Raw genomic sequence first — 17,837 nt, forward strand, 5'->3', positions numbered from 1 at the left:
GAGGCAAAAAGAATTCCTCTCCTAAATTCCATTGCTTCTGACCCCTGACCAGGACATGAGAGGACATTTCACAGGGTATTTCAGCTCTAGGTGCACATTCGCCCTTCAATGACCTTGCTTTTCAAGCCTGGAATGTTCTCGCTCCTCATCTCTGCCTTCTTGGCTTTCTTGTATTTCTCTAAGATTCAGCTCAAATCTCCCCTTCTTCAGGCAGCTTTTCCCAGTTCCCCTCACTGCCAGTCCTTTTGATATTACTTCTAATTTATCTTATACGTACATAGGTGTTAGCATTCAGTCATCTTCATTAGACTGTGTGCTCCTTCAGCGTAGGGAATGTTGTTTTTTCTCCTTTCTTTATACCGCCAGAACTTTAGCACAGTGCCTAGCACACAATAAGTACTTAATATATACTGCTGACTAACTAACTGCAAATTCCCTCTCTTCACCCCCCCACTCCCCAACCCCTGCCTTTTCAGCCCTGTTTCTATTAAAGAAAATGTCCACCTTATCACAGACTCCAGCTGCCCACAGGGCCCCAGAGGAAGAACCTTATCCCAAAAAAGGCAAAAAATAGGCGAACTAGATGGCAGATGGGAAGGGCTCTTTTTAGCTGCCTACTGGAGAGAGCAAGAGAAGGGAAAGACTAGGGAAATCTTTGAGGAACAACCAAGTCACAATAATCCTGTGAGCTGGAAGACTGGAGGGGGAAGGGTAGGATCCCTTTGCCCCGGAACTGACTAGTCCTTATATCCAAAAGTGATAGCTTTTCAAGGAAGTGAAGCAAACGTGTTTGGCTCTGCTTCTTATCTTTGTGATTTGTTATGAATTTCCTCAGAGATCTAAACACTGAAAAATAAAAATTATTTCCCACCCCTTTGTGGCTTTTTTCATGGTCACTGACATTAAGGGTCAGAAATACACCAGACTACTCCACAACTCAGCTCTCATTAAGAGCCCTTAGACCAAACAGGTAGTCAGCAGTCAGTCAATCAACAGGTATTTATTAAATGCTTACTTACTCTGTTCCAGGCACTCTGCTAAGTGCTAGGGATACAAAGAAAGGCAGAAATATGACCCCTGCCCTCAAATAGCTCACATTCTAATAGAGAAAACAATAATATCTTATCCCATTTAATCTTCACAGCAACCCTGTGGGAAAGATAATAATCTGTTTTTGTTGTTGTTCAGTCATTTTTCAATCATTTCAGACTCTTTTCTACCCTATTTGGAATTTGCCTGGCAAAGTTACTTGGCAAAGTTTGCCATTCACTTCTCCAGCTCATTTTACAGATGAGGAAACTGAGACAAACAGAGTTAAGTGACTTACCCAGGCTCACACAATAAGACTCTGAGGTCAGATCTGAACTCAAGAAGAGCCTTCCTGCCTCCAGAGTACTCTAACCACTGTGCCACCTACTGCACATTTCCATTTTACAGATGAGAAAACTGAGTCTGAGAGAAGTTAAGGGACTTCAATCTTCATAACAACCCTATAAGATAAGTGATACAGGTGAGGAAACTGAGGCTGAGAGAAGTGAAATTACTTATCTAGGGTCACACTGCTAATGTTTAAGGCAGGATTTGAACTAAGAACTTCTTGAGTTCACATTCAGCATTCCATTCACTAGACCATGTAGCTGCCTCTTACTTAGAAAAGTAATTTGGGGGGCAGTTAGGTGGTGCAGTGGATGGTGCACTGGCCCTGAAGTCAGAAGGACCTGAGTTCAACTCCAGCCTCAGACACTTACTAGACATGTGACCCTGAGCAAGTCAATTGGCACCCCCTCTCAAAAAAAAAAAAGAAAAAAAGTCATTTTTCTTAACCACTCAGGTTGACAAGGTAGTAGAAAACAGGAAAGAGGTAAAAAAGTAGGAAAGGGATGGGAGATAGAAGCAATATTCCTCTACCACCACCACCATGATATAATGAGAAGATGATTGAATCATGTAGAGGTGAGAGAAGTGATATCTAAGTCATTCAAACAGATAAATGGGAAAAAGCTCACACCTAAAGTTGCACTTGCCTTCTGGACTGGATATAGGCCTACAGATGACACAGTTAAATGAAAACACCCCATTGCATGTTCTAAAGAAAGAACTATTAGCTAAGAATCTGAAGACCTTAATTCAAACTCAAGCCCAGTGACTCAATTACTAGGTGACTGTGAATAAATCACTTGACCTCCCTATCAAATTTTTATCTGCAAATGGAAGCATCTTGGTTCAGCTGATCAGTAGTGTCCAACTCTTCATGTCCCCATGGACCATAATACCCATGGGGTTTTCTTGGCAGAAATAATTTAGTGATTTAGTCATTTTCAGTCATATCTGACTCTTAGTGAACCCATTTGGGGTTTTCTTGGCAAAAACACTGGAGTGGTTTGCCATTTCATTCTCCAGCTCATTTTACAGATGAGGAAACTGGGGCAAAGAGCATTAAATGACTTGACCAGGGTCATTCAGCCAGTAAGTGTCCAAGGTGAGATTTGAACTCAAGTCTTCCTGAATCCAAGCCCAGCAGCTATACACTGTGTCACCTAACTGCTTTCAAATGATTGTTTTAGGTTCACATAATAACCAAGTGTCAGAACTTGAGCTTGAAATAAGATCTCCTGACTCCCAGACAAGAGCTTTCTTTAGAACAGGAAGTAGCCAGAGTCATCCCTTATCTTTGCCTTGTGACTAGTCTGTTCCTTTTCCCAATATAGATTTTTTACTCCTTTTCTTTGAAGTTCCCATTGGTTGTATTCTGTAGCCTGCTCCTACCCATCATGCACCCTTTTATTACTTTTGGATTGATATTCATTATTAATTCTTTGGAGACTATTGTATGTCTCACTGTCATAGAGCAAGACCAGTAGAATGAGGGTATTTAAAAGATGGGCTTTTTTTTTACACAAGGTCAGTAAAGGAACACTGCAATTTCCCAAAAGCAATCTAGCATGTACTCTCCTCCTAGGCATGTGGGAAACTTACAGTGTTTTTTCTAGACTTCGACCAGTCCATGGGATGGCACTGAAAGGAAAACAGCAAGGCTGAAAGCTTGTTTGGTGTATTTTCCAGCATTCTACCAACAGTGTACAAACACTAGAGATTGTTTATCTCTAATTTCGTCTGGTTGTATACACTTTCCTCAATCCAAAACAGTTCGTGCCTGAGAGGAGGGGATAAATGTAAACAAAAAAACCTGCCCCTGAAGTTGTGCAAGCTTAATGGACTGGATATAAGCATACATATGGTAAAGATATATGAAGTACCCATCCATGCCTGTGCATTCATGCCTCCCTGTTTATCGAATTACCAGGACACAATTCTAGATTTCTACTTCCTGTCTCTCTCAACAATGTATTTCTCCCTCTTTATCTCCCACCATCATTCCCTACCAATATTTCCCACTGATACATTTTACTCCCCATTAAACCCAGTTTCCTCTGTCCCTTCCCTCTCTTTTTCTTCTATCTCCCCATCTCCTCTCTCCTTGCTTAATGACAGTCTTTTTTTTTTTTTTTTTTTTTTTTACTAAACCACAGAATTTCCCATTCTCCCATTTCTACTTTCCAAGGGAATTTTTGGCTGGTCTCCTGATTGACTCCTCCACACAAACATACTCATCTCCTTTTTCCCTACTCACTCAATCCTCCCTAGCCACAAGCATGGAATTTGCTAGGCTTTCCCTGGTGTCCTATCTTGGCATCTTTGAAAAAATAGTTTCTTTATCTAAGGATCACATTCCCCATTTCTTTAGCAGGAATTCCCCATACAAGAATTATGCCCACCCAAAACAGTAGGAGTGGCGGGATCAAGAAGAGGATGATGCCACAAAAGATATGCTCTTTTCCTAGATCTGTTTAGTCCTTAGAGACAGAGACTGGACTTGGGATTTCAAGGGTACATGGAAGCTAAGGGTCAAAGAGCTCCCTCTACCAATGCAGGTCCTGCTTCCTTCCTTCTCAGAAAACTATCAGGAGCACTGAGAGGTTAAGGGCATTGTCCAGTGTCACACAACCAGAGTGGGTCTTGAACTCAAAATTTCCTAGCTTTGAGATCAGTCCTGTATCTATTATATCTCTCTCCTTTGGGTCCTTTGTTTCTATTTTCCCCTAATTAGGGGCATAAAGGAAGGAAACACAGTTTAGCTGTCCCTTTCAGTTGTGAAGAAGTGATCTTAGATTTCTACTATTGTTGCTTACAGCACAGAAACCTCGCCCCCTCCAATTACTGTCCAGGTTGAAATATCCTCCCCTTCCCCATCTCTTCTCTCCCATCCCATCGTGGGAGGCACTTGCAAAACAGACTATAAAATCCTCAAAAGAAAACCCAAGAAAGGTTGAAGGCCAGAGAGGAGGAGGAAGATTGAAATGGGAAATGGGAGAATCACATGAGACACAGGGGAATGGAAGGGAATGATGAGGAGGGCTGGGTTGGGCAGGGTAGGGCAGGGATGGGGAGAAAAGCATTACACCCCCCAGGGAAAGTTTCACTGGCTCATCTAAGACAATGTGGCCCAGATGAACTATATCTCAGAGCAGGACACGTGCAGCCAACACTGAGGCCAAACCAGCAGGCAAAGCCAAGTACTATTGAGCCAGCTGTTCTCTTGCTCCAGGATAAATACAACGGTACTCCCTTCCTCTGACTCCCTGGTCAGCCCTAATAAAACTTCCTTTTTTGGAAACTCTCAGAAGAGATCAGTTGCCACTTGGGCATCAGGAAGTAGCTTAGGGATGAAAAAGAGAAAAGGGGGTGATAAGTCTGGTTTGAGTGGTTAGAAAGTCTTATCTTGAGGATATAATTAGATTCTTGGAGAAAAGGCAGAAAGTTCAGGGTCCTTCTGGGGAATAGGTTCACAAGGTTATACGCTGGAAGAGGTTTCAGGGTACCGTCAGTCCTGGCCCTCATTTTCAAGGTGAGGACAATGACAGGAAAAGACTTACCCAAGGTCACACAAGAGTGCGTGCCAAAATCATTCAGTAAACTTTTCAATCTATAAAGATTCATTAAGCATCTATCATGTGCCAGAAATTATGCTAAGTGCTGGAATCAGGATCTGATGCCAAAACCAGTTTGCTTTCTGCTACATGTACTTCACCATTGAAGAAAATGTATCAGAATACCATCAACCCTACATCATGGGCCTTGTGCATTGCTGGGTGATCTGGAATTGTTAATTAACCTCTTCTTATCACCACAAGTCTCTGTGCCCCAGTCACAAAGACACATTCATATCCTCAAATATGTGCATATTCTGGGCACACCACAGACTGGGGTGGGGAACCTGAAGCCTCAAGGTCACATGTGGCCCCAAAAGTGAAGTTTGGATTCAGTCAAAGGGTCACCCTTGAAGACCTAGAAGGCCACATGTGGCCTCAAGGCTGCAGGTTTCCCATCCCTGCCACAGACTCATCCGTGAACATAGCTAATCCTCTCACCACTCCAAACAACAGGGTCAGAAACTTTGACTCAGAATTTCTCTCAGACTAAACTTTTTCCAACACTTGTGGAAGATTTCTTCTTCCGTGTGCATTATTCATTCTTGAGATTTCTATAGACAAGCAGCTCCACCTCTAAATGCTATCATATATCCTCCTCTTCCTCATAGGATCCCATGCTGTCCCTTTATTTTTCTCCATATTTCCACTCCCAAAAGTCACCAAAGAGAGAAAGAGACCACTGCCCATTGGCAGTCAATGCCAGGGTATCCAGGTGGAGTGAAGTACAAGGTCTAGTCTGATTCCTAAGTTGTGTTCATGGTTCTGCCCCAGGGTAGCTGTATATAGCTGAGAAATTTCATTCCCTAATTAGAGTCTCCATTTTCTTCCACATCAGCAATGAGCAGAATTCTCCCCAGCCTTCTATAGAACTAAGCAAGTGGGTGAGGACATGTCTGCTCCTTACCTCATCTGAGCACCAGGCACATACAGGGCTTACAGCAAGGCATAGCTGGCAGGAACTCACTCCTCGACTGGTGCAGACATTGGCCCCTGGAAAAAAGATATAAAGGGATTAGAGACTAATTGGGAGTCACATGTATAATTATGAACTACTTCTTTTTGTTTGAGTTTCCAGAGATATAGACCATTCTCTCCTTCCCTGCACACACGTGCTCACACACACACACGCTCACCTTGCCATGTCTTCCTACACATAAGTACTTCCTCCCTCTAACCCAAAATTAACTAAATAAACATGACTAGACTTTCAGTCACTCAGACATTTATTAAGCACCCATTGTGTAAATGGTGGCTTAGTGGATAGAGTGCCAGGCCTAGAGTCAGGAAAAGTTCTCTTCCTGAGTTCAAAACTGACTCCAGACACTTGATAGCTATGTGATCCTGGGCAAGTCACTTAAGCTTGTTTGCCCCAGTTTCCTTATCCGTAAAACGAGCTGGAGATGGAAATGGCAAATCACTCCTGTGTTTTTGCCAAGAAAACCCAAAATGGGTTCACAAAGAGTCAGACAAGACTGAAAATGACTAAATCACACTGTATATAACAAAGACCTATAATAAGCAGAAGATTAGGGGAATGTGATGAATGAACAGAAATACGAAAAGAGAGGACATAAGGCCTCTTCAAGGATCACAGAACTTAGAGTTAAACCTTATATGCCCATCCAGCCAACCCCCTCATTTTACAGATGAAGAAACTGAGGCCTAGAGAGGTAATTGATTTGCGGTATGGTAGAAAGAACCTAGATTTGGATTCCAAACACCTAGGTGGAAATCTTGACTCTATATATCATTTGCTAGTTATATGATCTTGAACAAATCACTGTTATCTCACTGGGTCTCAGTTTCCATCATAAAAATGGGGATAATACCTGCCTTGCTGACTTCGTGACCAAAAAAGAGACTTGACGTCTCTGTCCCAGGCAGATTCTAAGTTGCACAGTAGTTGTTGGAGGGAATCTCCAGATCAGAATTCCCAATGGAAACAAAATCGAAATCCCAAGCAAGAAAAAACTAAAAATAAACATACCTGCCTACCACACAGGACTGTTATATTATAAGATAATGTCAGGAAACACTTTTTAAATGGAAAATCAAAAGTTGAAATTCTTATTTTTACGAACTCCTCTGCATTCCAGTTAGTGACATACCCAATGCAGCTGCAACTTCTGCACCTGCCTAGTTACACCATGGCCTAAAACCTGCTCTTTCCAACAGTCCCTAAAGCCTCTGACTGAGGAGAGCAGGAGGCCAAGAAGTGCTGGGAAGAAGTAAGATCTCCTGGAAGCCTCTCAAGCATCCTCCCTTTTCCTTTTCCAAAAGGCAAAGGAATAAGGAATAAATTCTAGGATTTGGCTCAACTGTTCCAAAGTTAGGTGCCACAGTAATGCTCTCCAGAAAGCAGAGAAACGTTGATGACAGGGGAAAGGAGTAGAGCAGCCAAATTATGCCTGGAAGTATTAAGCTGGAGGTCAAAGGGACTGAGACCTGGCTTATTCAGGAAAATCCTTCTTCCTCAATTTAGATAAGCTTCCCTGGCTGATCCCTCCTACCTCCAAACTCTCATAGAGCTTTGCCTGGATTTCTCCCCTGCATTTATCTCAATCTCTTTCAAACCAAAATTATTTGCATACTTGGTCTTCCCTTGCCACCTCCAATATAGATTGTAAGCTCTTAGGAGCAGGATTTGTGTCATAGCTAGCTTTGTATATGGAATGACTAGCACTTAGTGCCTTGCACTAAGTAGAAACTTAATTGGTGTGCTCAATCAAACTGACTTCTTTCAAGCAAACTTCCTTTTTCCTTCTTAAGGAATATTTAGCTTTTCTTCCCTGTGTCTCAATGAAGAACTCTTCTTAGCAACGGAGACAAGAATTTCCAGGGCCAATCACTTTTCAGAGCCAAGTTTCTGTGACTGGTTATTTAAGCAGTTTTCTAAATAGCCTCTTAGCCTCCCATTTTGGAGGAATTTTCCTGGATGTCAACATGTTTTCCCAGTGTCTCCTATGTTTCTTGGATTGGAAAGATACAATCTCTGTCCATTTTACTAGAAAACTATGAAATCCCTCTTCCCACCCCTGAGCACATTCCAGAACATTAGCAGGGCGGTGGTATAGAAAACTTACCAAGGAGAACTGAATGCCACTAACTATCTGAATGACCTGGAACAAGTCCCTCCTACTATCTGGGCCTTACTTTCCTCATCTGTAAGATGAAGAGTTTGGGATAGATTATATTATGATCATATGGCCTCTTCCAGGTAAAATATTCTGTAACTCTAGGATTTGACACCCCATTGCCAGTTTCTGGAGCCCAGTTCCCTAACTCTGACCTCTAACATCAAAGTTGATGATTTTCTATCCCACAAATGAAATTGCAGCTTATAAGTTGCTATCAAACTTTACAAAGAAAGGCATATGGTATCACATATGTGTTCATAGTTCTGCATTCAGTACTCTCTATGGGTCACCATTCCAACAAGGTACTCAATCAGACACATGGGTCCCCTAATAAGCAGCTACTAACTCAGGTTCTAAGGGCTATAGCCTGTGTATACTGTCATAGTTCACTAGTCCCTACTGTCTATCCTCCCCCTAAACAGTCATCTAGGAGATGCAACTGGATCAAAGCATAGATATTTATTAATATGGCATAGTAAGAAGAGTTGCTACAAAACATCCTTCTCCATTCCCACAAAGACCCAGGGCACACTTTCCCATGAATACACATGAGAAAAGTGGTTACAGAATATAATGGTAATGAGACACATATGTAGGAAATACAGATGGCCAAGATAACTCAAGTCTCTACTCCTTCAGGGCCTCAATGTCCTTTCTCCCCTTGTGGAGTCCTTATGAAGCTCCCCTTTGGGTTACAGCCCTTCTGGTCTTGCCACTGGACTCTGATGATTCTGGAGGAAAGTTGGGCCATCTTTTGTCTCAATTCTTACCTAGCCTTTAGTCATTGAATGAGAGTGGCCTCAGATGAACTAAGACCCAAGGAAGACCTTAATTTAGAAAGGCCAAAGTCACCTGCTGCATCCTGGGCTATTGTTGGCTATCTTGACCTTTGTTTGGCCCCTGGACTCCGACTCTGGAGAAGAGAGCAAGGCTGACAACTCTGCCAACTCTGCCTCACTCAAATACAATTCATGTGCAAATCAAGACATCACCCTCATGATTTCATTGGATCTCTTCAGGAAGGACAGACAATAACAGCCCTTCTACTAGGTTACTCAGATGGGCTCCCAGCATGTTATCCTCTCTATCCTATCTTATCACTTCTCAAATGCCAGGGCTAGTTCTCTCGAATCCATAGTCAGTTCTCTGCTGCCAAAGATCATACTCATAAAAGGTGTTTCCTGTATCTAGTCACTCAGACTCACTATTTCCATACCTGATTGGAGAATACATACTTCTGCTCCATCAAATGTAGCTCAAACTCTCTCAAACTACTTGACTCATTTTATAAGGATCATCAGTCACATGGCAAATTCTGACCTGGCCAGTGGCATTGTCCCTTCTGATTAAAAAAACAAACAACTTTTCACTCTTCATAAAGGGATACAAGACACAGAGGCAAAAGTGTGCCAAAGCTGCTGGAGCCAATTCTTAAATTTTCAGTGTAAGCATTTATACCTTGGAAATTGGCAAACTTCAGATCATTGATTTATTGTTTTAATTGTCAAGACTTAAGAAAATGATAGATAGATATTAATAATGCCAAATAAACTTAAGTGATCAACACAAAAACCCTGAGAAGTAATTGCTATTATTATCCCTATTTTACAGTTGAGGAAACTGAGGCAGACAAAGGTTAAATGAATTGTCCCAGGTCATATAGCTAGTAAGTATCTGATACCGGTTTGAACTCAGGTCTTCCTGATGACAAGTGCTCTATCCAATATACAACCTAGCTGCCTATTGCACAGTGCTTAAACAATCCAAAACTAAACATTCTTACACAAAGATCCAGACCTACCAAAGCTAGCAGGCCCAGAGACTACATTTACCCTCAAATACATAATTATCCATAATAGAGTTAGAAACCATAAACATAAGGGTGCACGTCCATACAGGACAAGGAGTCTGAAACCAGGTTTGTCCAGCCAACAGCGTCTGGTCAACTGACTTTGACTCATGTGGTCACTTTCCCCACCCTCCTCCTACTCTACCTTTAGCCAGCTGTGGAAATAAACACCTCCACCCATCCCTTGTCCCCACACACAGGACACAGCAAAACCAGCTTGGGCTAAATCTCACTGAGGTCCCTGCCTCCTGTTCTACTCCCTTGATGGAAGTTTTTATGGGAACCTGTATCTAGCAATACATCAGGAGGATGTGGCAATAGTTAGGAGGCACAAGGTAAAGCCAAAATTCCTACTAAAAGCAATTATTGCCAAGTTCCTATTCTGTAGCTTGGACTGACCAGCTTCAAGATAAACATGAGCAATCATTTTCCCCAATCTTTTGGGCTTATTGATTTCGGGAAGATTTCTTGAGATTGGCTTAGTCTGATAGAACTCAGTCCTTGGGGAGTTATGTCAGTGGTTCCTCAGGACACTCCACACTCTTAAAATTAATCATAAATATATTTTATGTCACTAAGGGGAAACTAAATGATCCCCTTCATTTTACCTTCAAGTTTTGACACTAAGAAAAAGGTGCTGTGTATTAGGCTTTGGAAACTCGAGTTAAGAAGCCCTGAGTTCAAATTCTATCTCTGACATTCACTAGTTAGCTCATCATTTAACCTCTCAGCCTCAGTTTACCCATCTGGGAAAATGGAAATAATATAAATAGTGTTTATTTCATTGGGTTGTTATGAGGATCAAGAGAGAAAATATACATAAAGTATTTTGCAAGTCTTAAATCACAGTATAAATATCCGATATTATTATTATTAAGAGTGTCTAAAACCAGGTCTCTCCAAATCCTTCTCTGATTCCAAGAGAGTAGGAGTGTGCATCTTTAAAAGTCTAGGATTTGCCCTCTCTTTCAGCTGAGAACTGTTAATTCATGAAGAATCTCTGGGCTGGAGCCCATGATGATTCAATAAGCTGCCTCCTCTGAGATTTCATTCTCTAAAATGTGTGGAAGGCTTTGTTTCCCAGTTCCACCCATTCACATCCCTCCTCTTGCACCCGAGGGCCCAACCTCTTCCCAGGGACCTCATTTGAATAAACAATTTGAAAAGCCCTTTTCCTTCTGATAATCCTCTCTCTTTTGACAAATTAGCTGCAGGAAAAGAAGCAAAATGGGATGTTTCTGTTAAACCCTCTTCTGGAGAATCCCCAACCTCAGCGTTTGTTCTGAGTCTATGAGCCAGGAGAATTGAGTTTTTCCTTTTCAGTGCCACAAGATTATAGAGAAGGATTTCAAGATAGATCCTGGTAAAAGATGGGGGAATCCCTGCTTCCTTAAAATCCCACTTATATAGGAATTTGCTCCTGATCCCCCTTAATTCTGATGCCTTCCCTTAGTTGATGATTTCCATTTCATCCTATATATAGCTTGTTGGCCCTTAGCTGTTTGTGTGTTGGGTTAGCCACTAGACTGAGAAATCCTGGAGTGCAAGGATTATCTTTACCTTTCTTTATATCCCCAGCACTTAGCACAATGCCTGGTATATATGTGTTTATTAATGAGCTGACTTCTCCCAAGTTAGAAGCATAAGATTTCTCTTTTGGATCACAAGTTTTGGGGTGAGGAACTCTAGCCTAGAAAGTGGGTGAAGCCAGAGAGGAAATAGACTTCAGTGAGGAAGAGAGGACCATAAGGTGAGGAGGACTGCATGATCCAAACAATATTACCGAAAAGTATTTCCAAATATAACGGCTGTGGCTGATCAAACATAAATGACTTACCAAGGATGGAAAATAACAGTGCAAGTAGGAAAGACATGAGACAAAGAGGAAAGAAAGGAGAAGGAAGGGATCCAACATGAGGCAAAAATGCAGAAATGAAGGACATTTTTCAAGATGCATTGTCCCAGTGTGACAGGAGTTAAGAAGTCAGCCCTCCTACAATAGGACATGCTCACCATCCTCTACAGGGTGTTCTCTAGAGTTGAGCCAAGTTGAGACTGGAAGTCATTTAAGGGAAAGTGATGCAGTTGGGGTTTTTTTTTTTGGAATGATTACACTGCAATACAACGGTAATCTTTGTTGTCATTTGTCAGAGAGGAGACCAGGGAAGCAGCTGGTCCAAGTCTTGGATTGCATCCCAGCTCAGCCACTGACCCTGGACAGGTCACTTCCTGTAGAGATGAATGGTAGTCAGGATATGAATGATTTTCCATTATAAACACTTGGTCCAATGAGCCAGTGCTGAGAAGGAGCCATCTCTGGCATAATATCTGACAGACATTACCTGACCTTTGGGTCTCATTTTCCTCAGTAGGAAAGATGTTGTTATCCCCATTTTATAGATGAGAAGTCTGAGGCTCAGAGACATTAGGTAACTTTCCATGATCACACAAACTAGCAAGCAGTGAAGAAGGCACCCAAAACATGTGTCTTCTGACCCTTGGTCCAGGGTTATTTGAACTACATGATGCTTCTTCCACTGTGGAACTTCCATGTGACCAGAATCATACTCATTCTTGTTCCCTAGGTTTGTCCCCAAAGGGTAGAATTAGGAATAAGGGATAGTGCTTGAAGAGAAACAGGTTTAAGCTTATGGTAAGGAAAATCTTTGTAATCATTAGGAAAGTCCAAAAGGAAATAGGTTATCTTGGGAGGCAATTGGTTTCTTCCATAAGTTTTCCAGCAAAAAGTGTACAGACAGTAGCTGAGTGTGACAGAGGGTATTGTCCGTCAGAAATAGGTTAGCCTCCGAGGTCCCTTCCAACTAATAATACAGCTACCATTTATAGAGTACTTACTACATACAAATATTACCTCATTTAATTCCCACAATAACCTTGAGAGGCAGGTTCTATTATTATCCCCATTTTACAGATGAGGAAAGCAAGGCACACAGAGATTCAATGACTTGCCTAAAGTCACATGGTTAGCATGTGAAGGTGGATTTTAACTCATCTTCCTGACTCTAGGGCCAATACTCTATCCATTGCATCACCTGACTGAGACTCCATGGTTCCTGATGGGAATACTTATTTAGTCAACCCACCTATGCCTTCTCATCCAGTGTAAATTTTATTTGTTGAATGAATAAGCTTTAATTAAGCAATGGGGTTACAAAGGGAAAAGTAAGAAAATTTTTGCTGTCACTAAGATCACATCCTAATGGGGGAGAGAACATATACAGGAAGATCCTACATCAGAGTGGACATCAAGGCTTTAGAAGGATGCAGATGCAGATACAGGGCAGATGCTAATGGGCCCAGCAGGAGGGCAAATGGTCAGGTCTGGAGATTCAAAGTATAAAAATGGCAAGGCTTCAAGCTTATTTCTAATTCTCTCAGGAAGTATAAGTCACTTAGAATCTTGATATGGAAGAAGAAAGTTCATCCCCTGAAGTGATCATATGTGTTCAGATCCATACTATTCAGGATTATTATGTGAGATATGATCATTGGTTCCAGCCCAATGGAAACATGCAGTGTAAATTAGAATAATTTGACCACTTTGGGATATTCAGTCGGATACATCTGAAACAAATCAACAACAGTGAGATATCTATAGATGACCTGATTAGACTTCTCCCCTTCCCATCTCAAAGGAGAACAGCTGACAGTAAAGGCAGACTCACACTCTCTAATTCAGAGATCTCACCTCTAGGCACATCCCCTAGGGAGGTTGAGGAGAAAAGTAAATAATAAAAAGCAATAGCTAGTATTTATAGAGTTCCTACTCTGTGCCAGGCACTCTGCTAAGTATTTTATAAATAGCATCTTATTTGATCCTCACAACAATCCAGAGAGGTGGGTGCTATTTTTATCCCCATTTTACAGTTGAGAAAACTGAGGCAAACAAATTACATGATCTATCCAAGGTAACACAGCTAGTAAATGTTTGAGACTGGATTTGAACTCAGTTCTTTCTAACTCCAAGCCCAGCACTCTAATTCAACATCTTGTTGATGTTGTACATTCATTTCAATCACGTCCAACTCTGTGACTCCATTTGGGGTCTACTTGGCAATGATGCTGGAGTGGTTTGCCATTTCCTTTTCCAGCTCATTTTGTAGATGAGAAAACTGAGGCAACAGGGTTCTATGACTTGCTCAATGTCATACCCATAGTAAGTGTGTGAGCCTGGATTTGGATTCAGGTCTGCCTGCCTCCAGGTCTGCCACTCTCTCCACTGTACCACTTAGCTGCCCCCTAAACTCTGAAGTCTTCATAGCAGCACTTTTGTGCAAAGAACTGGAAGCAAAGCAAATATCTATCACATTGGTAAATGGCTAAACATATCATGGTTCATAAATGTAATGAAAAATGACTATCAGAAGAAATGATGAATGTGAAGAACCCAAAGAAACATGGAAAGATTTATATGAACTGACAAAGTAAGCAGAACCAAGAAACTCTATATATCCTTGCATAAATTAAATTTGTAGAGAACAATGGTATGTAGTCAAGTACCATGTGTAACCAATTAGGTTTAAAAACATAAATGGAAAGAATTACAAATAAAACTGAATGCTGAGTAATGATGATAACTATATTTAACCCTGACAGAAAAGCAACAGATTCTTCCCTTCTTTGGAGAAGGGGTCAGGCACGGGAGTGGAATTATAAAGCATATATTGTCAGAGAGTGTGGATGGGGTAATTGGTTTTGCTAAACTATTTTTTTCTTTTAAAAAATTGTTACAAGCGATGGTTTATTAGAAATGAATGAATGAGCATTCAATTAAGAACTTACTGTGTGACAAACACGGTACTAAGTGCCATGACTAAAAATAGAAACCTCAAAGACTATCCCTGCCTGCTAGGTGCTTACTTTCTAATGTGAGAAATAATATACAAAGGTAAATGGTGACCAGGGAGGGGCACTTTAGCTCAAAAAGTTTGGGGGAAGGAAATAAGCATCCATAGAGTACCTACTGTGTTCAGTATGACCAGAAATTGTCATGGTTATCCTCTTTAATTTCTTTCATTTTTCTTTTCTTTTTCTTTTAAGAAACAAGGCAATGAACATGACTAATAGGGAAATGTCTTACATGACTGCATGTGTATAATCTATATTGAACTGTTTGCCTTCTCAAAGAAGAAGGTGAAGGAGGGACAGAATATGAATATTAAAAAAGAATGTTAAACACTCTTCTTTACACATACTTGAGAAAAAGTAAAATAAAAATTAAACGTAAAAATAGAAATAAGGTAATATAGTGCCATAGGACAACTTGAGTAGGATGGTGGGTAGCGGGAGTTGGTCAGAGGACACGGGTTTGAATCCTGGCTTTTCCACTTCCTACCTATATGAGTTTGAGCAAGTCTTGTCTGGGTCTCAGGTTCCTCTTCTGTAAAATGAGAAGTCTGGATTAGATAGTTTTAAAGATCCTTCCAGTTCCACTGTGGTGAAAGTGACTGTGAAAAGTTAATAACGAGAACAATTTTGCCCAGCTTTGAGGGGGTACAAGCAAGCCCTGGGATGGTGCTGTCTCTGCCCCCTAAATGTTAGCTTCTTGCTGCAAAGTCCTTGTTGCCCTGGCCTGATTATTTGTTCTGCAGCATTATGGTTACTTCTCCCAAATGGCTTCGAATGCTATGAATTCCAGCCTTCCAAAAGTGCTGGGAAGTATCATCAATATTTGTCCCACATTACTACAGCATAACTCAATGTTTTTAGGAAATTTTGATCATTCAGATGTTCTTGTGGTTCAGTCATGTCCGACTCTTCATGACACCATCTGGAGTTTTCTCGGCAAAGATGTTTGCCATTTCTTTTCCAGCTCATTTTACAGATGAGGAAATGAAGGAAAAAAGAGTAAAGAGATTTGCCCAGGGTCATACAGTTAGTAAGTGTCGTAGGCCAGATTTGAACTCGGGAAGAGGAGTCTTCCTGACTCTATCGACTGTGGCATGTTAGGTTCCAATAAATACTTTAACTTTTCTAAAGACCCACTATTTCCTCCCTTCTGACTATGCAGATCACAGCCCCTCCTGCCTTTGCCAAGGATATACATAAGCTAGTGTGGCTACAGTCCTTTGATAGACTGGTAATTGACCAGGCTTTTGAAAACTTGTAGGACAACACCTCAAAGAACAGACTGAGAGCTTTTCCACCTTGGTTGGATCCATTCAGATCTCTGTAGGAGAAAGTCTTTAGTGATCAAAGAAGTCACTGATATAGCCACAAAACAGAATCTAAGTCAGCATCAAGTCCTGGGCAGTTCTTCCACGGTCTCCCCTAACCCAGCCTTGTCCTCCTGATGACCTCCTTCCAAACCCAGCTTTTCATTTCTGCAGCTACTTCACCTCCTAACCTGATTTCACATCTATGTTGTGTATGGCAATGTTGTCAAAAGCAATCCATTCTGCCTTCCTTTTTATCCAGGCATTCACATGAAAATGAGGTTCTCAGAGCCAAATTTATTTATTTCTTTAGAAACTTCAGAGTCTCAAAATATCATATTTTTTTCTTAGAAGCATCTGGCCCAAAAGAATGTGACTCACTGCCTTTCACCACTAACTCCTAATTGTTCCCAGGAAAAGAGAGTATGTGAGTCTATCTTCAATATACTTAAAGCCCTAGCTGTTAAGTAATTGAAAAATTATTAAACAGCTTGTTAATAGCCCAAATGTATCAGCCTAACTGGGAATCTTAGGATTCCAAAGGTGAACCTCAAAAGAGGTCTAGTATTTTTAGTCACTCACCTTTAGTTAAGTAAAAGTCCAAACTATCTAGGACAGATGGTATTAACAGATCATCCCAATGTATTAGTCACATTGATGATCAAGATTTTTCTTCCTACGCACTAAATCAATCTTGAAATAAGATAAATGCATTGAATCATGGGTAGCAGAAGTACAAATTCCCCATTTCGAGTGGCTAGGATAGTACTAGATGGATCATAGATTTAAAGCTGAAAGGAACCCAGGAGACCAAGTAGTCCAACCTCCTCATTTTGTGGATGAAGTAACTGAAGTCCAGGGAGGTCAAAAGATTAAATGTCCAATAGTAAGTGGTAGAGTCAAGATTAGAACCAAGGTGGCCTGACTCAAATCCAGGGCCCTTTCTGCCTTCTATACCATGTTCTACTCATTTTTCAATTGTGTCTGATCTTTCCTGATCTCGTTTGGAGTTGTCTTGACAAAGATACTGGAGTGGTTTTGCCATATCCTTCTCCAACTCATTTCTACAGATGAAGAAACTGAGACATTCAGAGTTAAGTGACTTGCCCAGGGTCATACAGCTAGTAGGTTCTAGCAGGAATCAGGTCCTCCTGATTCTAGGGCCAACACTTTATCGACTATGCCACCTCCCTGCCCTACCATGTTCTACTAAGTGGTATCAAACAGGTCTCTAGGGGGTGTATTTTGACTTTATAAGTTGCAAATTAACATTATCTGTATTGTATTATATTTTATTTATTTTGTTAAACATTTCCCAATTACAATTTAACTTGGTTTGACCTTGGGAGTGCCCTCCTCAGGTTTGACACCTCTGTTCTACATGACATAATAATTCACTAATCAATATTTTTTAAAGGCCTACTGTGTGCAGAGTGCTATGATAGGTAACTGAGAAGATGCAAATTTTGAATCAGACATGATTCTTGATTTCATGGCATTTAATATCTAATACTAGATCACAGAGTTTAGGATCACAGAGTTTAGAACTTGAAGAGACTTTTAAGATTATTTAATTCAACCCCATCATTTTACAGATGGGGAAACTGAAAAGTGTTAAGTCAGGGTTGGGGAACTTGTGCCTCAGAGCCACATGCAGCCCTCTAGGTCCTCAAGTGTAACTCTT

The 17,837-nt window shown here is 41.0% G+C and overlaps 1 protein-coding gene across 2 annotated transcripts in view; it reads right to left on the bottom strand.

Moving 5' to 3' along the window:
* Positions 1 to 17,837, bottom strand: part of ITGB3 (integrin subunit beta 3) — a 78,677-nt gene that overhangs the window by 53,027 nt on the left and 7,813 nt on the right. For both annotated transcript variants that reach the window (XM_072645913.1, XM_072645914.1), the window contains exon 2: positions 5,896 to 5,981. In XM_072645913.1, coding sequence (XP_072502014.1) covers positions 5,896 to 5,981 — 86 coding nt within the window. The remainder of the gene's footprint in view (positions 1 to 5,895; positions 5,982 to 17,837) is intronic.

Source organism: Notamacropus eugenii, chromosome 2 (genome assembly GCF_028372415.1).
Source record: "Notamacropus eugenii isolate mMacEug1 chromosome 2, mMacEug1.pri_v2, whole genome shotgun sequence".
Taxonomy (NCBI): Eukaryota; Metazoa; Chordata; class Mammalia; order Diprotodontia; family Macropodidae; genus Notamacropus; species Notamacropus eugenii.